This window comes from Sceloporus undulatus, chromosome 6, assembly GCF_019175285.1.
Source record: "Sceloporus undulatus isolate JIND9_A2432 ecotype Alabama chromosome 6, SceUnd_v1.1, whole genome shotgun sequence".
Lineage (NCBI taxonomy): Eukaryota > Metazoa > Chordata > Lepidosauria > Squamata > Phrynosomatidae > Sceloporus > Sceloporus undulatus.
In genome coordinates this window covers 113,951,407-113,958,084 of record NC_056527.1, presented here as the reverse complement: position 1 = coordinate 113,958,084, position 6,678 = coordinate 113,951,407, and the positions used below count along the sequence as shown (strand labels likewise).

At 41.7% G+C, this 6,678-nt stretch overlaps 1 protein-coding gene across 1 annotated transcript; it reads right to left on the bottom strand.

Annotated features, from left to right (window-relative positions):
* Positions 1–1,357: 1,357 nt before the first annotated feature.
* On the bottom strand, positions 1,358–5,859 carry LOC121933914 (vomeronasal type-2 receptor 26-like). The gene is made up of 3 exons (XM_042473899.1): positions 5,787–5,859; positions 5,383–5,385; positions 1,358–2,271 (listed from the first exon to the last, which is right to left on the bottom strand). Exons 1-3 carry the CDS (start codon positions 5,857–5,859, stop codon positions 1,358–1,360), a joined length of 990 nt encoding a protein of 329 aa, XP_042329833.1.
* Between the last annotated feature and the right edge of the window lie 819 nt (positions 5,860–6,678).

Genomic DNA, 6,678 nt, shown 5'->3' with positions numbered 1-6,678 from the left:
GCCGGTTGACTCATTTGTATTGCTTACTTTCTGTTAGCCACAAGCTACAATTGCTTGAATCAATGATTATGATCATTACAGGGAAGATAATTGCCTTGCCAGAATTCTCAACTGAAGATGATCAGCAAGGAATTACATGCTCAGTTACAATATACTAGATAACATGGATTTAAGTAAATTTGCCCCTGAGATGTCAACTAAAACAGAAATTCAGTCCCTGCAATTATATCCTGACATGTCTCTGTGTGTATTCTATATTGTTTAACTATCAAGTAATAGATCTTTCCAATCTCAAGTTCTTATTCCTTAAAGCTCTCAAGAAATTGACCAGAGGTGCTTTAATCATCTTTAACCTGGTAAACTATTTAAGGAGCACTGTCCTTTTAAAAATTATTTGTTCTATTTATTCTGTTTGCTTTCCTTTACAGTGGTATCCCGGAATACGAATGCGCCGCCTTACGAAATTTCCGGGTTACGAAAAAAATCCATTTAAAAAAAACTGTTCCGGGTTACGAAGGTTATTTCGGGTTACGAAAAAAATTTTGGTGCTTTTCGGCGCTATTTCGCACGAAATCGCGGCTTTTCCCCATTAGCGCCTATGGCTTTTTCGCCTTACGAAGATTTTCGGGTTACGAAAGCGGCGGCGGAACGAATTAATTTCGTAACCCGGGGTACCCCTGTACTTTTAAAACACACCTCTAATTTAAACCTCCCTGTTAATGACCTCAGTTCAGTAGGCCATTAGCACAATGATTCTGGAAGAGATCTAGTTGTTGTTCTTCTTTTTGTGTTACTTCAGGCCATTAACTACAAGCTTTTATATCAATATTCTCTATTCCAAATAAAGCTTTTAAAATATAATAGAAGGAAAATTAGAACACAAGGCAAATTGAAGGAATCCTTTGTTATGTATAAAGTTGAAAGTGTCATTTGCATGATCCAGAATAACCAAAAATGTGCATTTCTTTATTATTTGTTTTATTTTAATTATATCTCATCTTTATCATGGTACAAGGTCCAAGGTGACTTAAAAGAAATTATGACAAATCACAGGTAAAAGATATTTGGTACAACAAACACTAAATAACACCTATTACAAAATCCATACTAAAGCAATTTAGTAACCATTTCCATGGTCTTCTTCTGAGATTTTTTTTCCTTTTTGCACTTCTTAAGAAACTGTGAGAATCCCTTTAATGTGGCTTGGAGAAATCTTGGACAATTCTGAAAATTCAGTAAAAGCATCTCATATTATTTGGGAGCCACACACGCTGGTAAATGCATAGTTGCTATCCATGAACATAGGTACATAACGGAAAGAGACCCATTAGAGAAAAGGAGAGAAAGAAGGCAGAAATCAAGAAGTAATAGGATTCTTTTTCCTCACCAATTGGTCCTTGGTATTCAGTTCAGGCCTTATGAAAATAATGTAGACCTTAGGGATAAAAATGAAAGCCAGCAATCCAGAACTAGAGGCCAAGATGGAGAAGATCTCCACAGCCACCATGTATTTCCCTTTGGTGCTCAGGTAAGTGGGGACAAAGGACACCCAAACACTGCAAAAGACCAACATGCTGAAGGTGATCAGTTTGGCTTCATTAAAAGTAGCAGGCAACTTCCTGGCCAAAAAAGCAACACTAAAGCTGATGATGGCCAGAAGTCCCATGTAGCTGAGAGCAATGAAGAACATCACATCTGAGCCTTCGTTGCATTGCATTAGGATCTCTCCCATCTGAGAGTGCTTGTCCCATTCTGGGAATGGGGGAGAGATAGCCAGCCAAAAGGCACAAATAAGAGTTTGAATGAGAGATGCATTAATAATGACTGAGACTGCCAAATGCTTTCTTAACCATTTCCTCATCCTGTTTCCTGGCCTGGTGGCCATGAAGGCTAAAACTACTGTCAGGGTTTTGGCCAAAACTGAAGAAACAGCAATAGAAAAAACAATGGCAAATAGTGTTTGTCGTAGAATGCAAATGATAACCCCAGGCTTGCCAATGAAGAGCAAAGAGCAGAGAAAGCAAAGAAGCAAAGAGAAGAGGAGGATACAAGTAATGGCCCAGTTATTGGCTTTAATGATGGGAGTATTCTTGTGCTGAAAGAAGCTCCATATTATCACAAGGGTCATCAGAGCAAAGAAAAGAACCAAAGAAACCAAAAGAATTCCCAAAGGCTCTTCAAAGGACATGTAGTTTACATATTTGGGGATGCATTGATCTTGATTCTTGTTTGGATGCTGATCATCTGGGCATTTGCTGCACTTTTCTACATCTGGAAGAAGCAAAGATAGTCATTTTTTTAATACAAAAGAGAACCTTACATTTCGTAGTATAACCAAGAGTGGCCAATATTCTGCACTATTATTTTGAATATAATGCAGTATTATTTCCTTTACTAATTATTTATATAATTGTTAGCACTGGGGTATACCTATATCCACAAGCAAAACACTGCCAGCCAGGAAGACAAATACCACTGCTGAGTCTGGAAGGACTTGACAACTGCTGAAGGTCTTCCAAAAAGGCTTTTAATCTTAGTTGCATCAAATATTTACAATCACAATACAGCAATATTTACACAAATCTGCATAATGCTCCGCCATCAACTGACATCCACACCACCACACTGTGTACTGGAGCACTCATCCTTGTATACACAAACGCAGTTGGATTCTGATCCAACCTCCTGCTCGAGTTTCATCAGCTTCCTGTCATGAAGCCACAGTGACAATGCAGTCTGGAACTGCTATGGCTCATCTCCATGCTCAAGTTGCATCAGCTTCCTCTGAGTCAGCATTTCGTCTATAACCCATTGCATGCACTTTAGACATTTTACACTGCTTGGGGCAAAAAATACACTGACATTTTATACCCTGCCCTTAAGCCACAAATCCTCTCAAAGTGACTTACAGATTTCTGATTTCACAGTTCCATGCCCTCAGGTTTACAGTCTAAAAAGACATTATACAAAAGGCAAAAGGAATGGCAGTGGGGAAAGGGATCAAATCCACCAGATACTGCCAATGCTTGTTTCTTTAGTAATTTTGGGTGGAAACGGAATTTTGAGGCACATGTCTTATTTTCTCCCTAGGTTCCCTGATCTATGTAATTCAAGCCTTTTCTGATTCCTGTCTACAAGGGATATTTCCTCCCTCCATGCTATTTCTCTCCAAAAATTAGTGTTAGAGTTTTACAACCCTTCGTTTGAGAAAAAAATCAATCATTCCTTTCAGCCTCAGAGTGGCCCATAAATGGACACTTGAGTTTTGTGAAGCCAACTCCATTCTTGATCCCTTTCATTCTGGTTTCCGTCCACAGCATTCTACAGAGACAGCTCTCACTAAGATCTCCAATGACCTTTTACGGGCCAAGGCTAATGGCCTTTACTCTGTTCTCATCCTTCTTGATTTGTCTTTAGCCTCTGACACCGTTGATCACTGTCTTCTAGTGGATATACTTTCTGACCTTGGGTTCTCAGAATACGTTCTCGACTGGTTTAGATCTTATCTGTCAGACAGATCTTTTGCAGTGGTCACAGGTGGTCAGACTTCGCCCTCTGTTCCCTTATCTGTTGGAGTTCCCCAGGGCTCTGTTCTGGGTCCCCTTCTGTTTTCTCTCTACACACTGTCCTTAGGTAAACTCATTAGCTCATTTGGTTTTTCCTACCATCTGTATGCCGATGACACCCAGCTGTATCTTTCCACCCCTGACCTTTCTCCAAGGCTTGAACAGCAAGTTTCGTCTTGTCTCACGGCTGTCTCGCAGTGGATGCGCCATCAGCGTTTGAAGCTCAACATGTCCAAGACGGAGCTTCTTGTCTTTCCTCCTAAGCCCACCCTTCAACACTCCTTTTCTGTCTCTGTAGACAACATTTCTATTCAACCAGTCCAGCAAGCCCGCAGTCTTGGTTTTATCTTTGACTCTTCTCTGTCGTGTATCCCTCAGATCCAGACCACAGCCAAGCCTTGTAGATTCTTTCTATACAATATTGCCAAAATCCGACCATATCTCTCCGCCTCTACTGCCAAGATCCTGGTCCATGCCCTAGTGGTCTCACGACTTGATTACTGTAACGTCCTCCTGGCTGGGCTTCCTCTTTCTCACCTCCGTCCTTTAATCTCTGTCCAGCATTCAGCTGCTCGCATTATCACATCCACCCACCACTCTGACCACAACTCTCCTGCGTTGGCATCCCTTCACTGGCTCCCCCTCCCTTTCCGCATTCAGTACAAGCTCCTGTTGTCAACATTTAAAGCCCTCCATGGACTGGCCCCTCCTTACTTATCAGACCTTATTTCCCCTCACCTTCCCACTCGGCCCTCCGTTCTGGTAGTCAAGGTCTGCTGTCCCAGCCCAGGATTTCCTCTGCCCCATCTCGGATTCGCCCCTTTTCACTCGCTGCCCCTCACTCCTGGAACCTTCTTCCCCTGCAAGCAAGAGCCATCACTTCTTTAACCAGCTTCAAAACAGAGTTGAAGACTATCCTGTTCCGAGAAGCGTTCCCAGGCATTGCATAATTGTCACTTGCTATTTGATGTTCTTTTGTTGCCTGTTTTATTGAATCATTTCCTGTATTGCTATGTATTTTATATGTTTTATCCTACTAGAAAGGCAGGCTAGCTCCAACAGGTCTCCCTGGTAGAAGATTAACCATCCATTAAGAAACCAAGACCTCCCTCCAGTCCATCTGCCTTGGTCCAGACCTTAGAGGTAGAGAAGAACTGCTGGCCCTCCTCCCCTTCCCTCCACCACTCCCTTCTCCTTTTGTGTCGTGTCTTTTTAAATTGTAAGCCTGAGGGCAGGGAACCGTCTATTTAAAATATTGTATGTACAGCGTTGTGTAAATTTACAGCGCTTTATAAATAAAGGATAATAATAATAATAATAATAATAACAACAACAACAACAACAATAACAACAACAACAACAACAATAATAATAATAATAATAATAATAATAATAATAATAATAATAGGGACTCTTCCACTGAAGTATTGGCTTCTTTATTTTGTCTATCTACTTTCCTACTTTGATAGATTAATTTCTATAATATATTTTATGGTGTTTTTTTTTTAACCTAACCAGAGCATCTTGCATATTTCTATTCTGTTTCACACCAGTTGCACTGGGGCATGCTGCACTCTGCTTAATCTAAATACCAATATTTTCTACAATATTTTCTCCTCTCACTTCAAACCTAATAACTATGACCATATCATTCCTATATGTGTTTGTGTATTTGCATCTGTATTATCCTCAGTTCCATGCCTTCCAGTGGAAGGTATAACTAAGATTAATACTTAAATATTAATATCTCCAAGAGTCAGTGTGGCATAATGGTTTGAGTGTTGGACTATGACTCTAGAGACCAGCGTTCAGTTACCTGCTCAGTTGTGAAACCCAATGGGTAACCTAAGACAAGTCACATGCTCTCAGCCTTCTTGCTGTTGTTTTTGTTGTGCCTTCAAGTCATTTCAGACTTTTGGCAACTTTAAGGTGACCCTACCATTGAGTTTTCTTGGCAAGATTTCTGAAGGGGAGGTTTGCCATTGCCTTCCTCTGAGGTTGAGAAAGTGAGGCTCTCAGCCTCAAGAAACTGTGGTTCTCCGTTTCAGGAGCAGGTAATGCCAAGCCTCCTCATAAACAAACCTTGCCAAGAGGATTGCCTTAGGGTTGCCATAAGTCAGAAAGACATGAAGGCACACAACAACAGAAGTGCAAAACAAAATTATGTCTTTCACAAACATTTCAAATGTCTTTCCCCATCAGGTTACTCTCTCAACTTACCTGTCTTATTTGAAATCATTCCTTCAGGACACTGTGGACAGTCATAACAGCAAATCTCTTTGCCCTCATGCATGGTCTTGCTCTGTCCAGGATGGCAAACCTCAACACATCTGGATTTGGGAGGCTTCTATCAAGAAACACAGGAAAATGTGTTGGGGGAGACCACCTATTTTAATGTTATCCCTGTTTTGATAAAATCACTTATCCCCCTCAATAATTTTTCCTTAATCCTTATTCACTGTTGAATTGCTGCTGTGAACCTCTGGTGAGAAAATGTTTGATGAGGATTTTCCTGCACTTTGACTGCATCTCTGTGGTGCTAGGTCTGCTTGCTCCCATGAGGGAAGAGGTGATGCTGATGTTAGCATTGCTACTGATGGCATTTCCCAGGGCAGACAGGGTTTTCCTGAGATGGCAGAATAAATGGCCATTGTAAAACCACTGTTTAAAAAGCCCTCCCTAGACCCCCTGATTCGAAGTAATTATCGGTCTGTTTCGCTGCTGCCTTTTTTGGGGAAGGTGATCAAGAGGGCGGTTGCCATTCAGCTTCGATCGGTCTTGGATGATACTGATTTTCTAGACCCATTTCAAACTGGCTTCCGGGCGGGCTATGGAGTTGAGACTGCCATGGTCGCCTTGGTCGATGATCTCCATCTGGGCATGGACAGGGGTAGCATGTCCCTGTTAGTGCTCTTAGACATCTCAGCGGCTTTCGATACCATTGACCATGGTATCCTTCTGGAAAGCCTGAGGGAGTTGGGTATCGGGGGCACTGCGCTCCAGTGGTTCCGTTCCTACCTCTCGGGTAGATTCCAGATGGTGCAGCTGGGGGACATGTGCTCCGATAAGAGGGCACTTACATCTGGCGTCCCTCAAGGAGCCATTCTGTCCC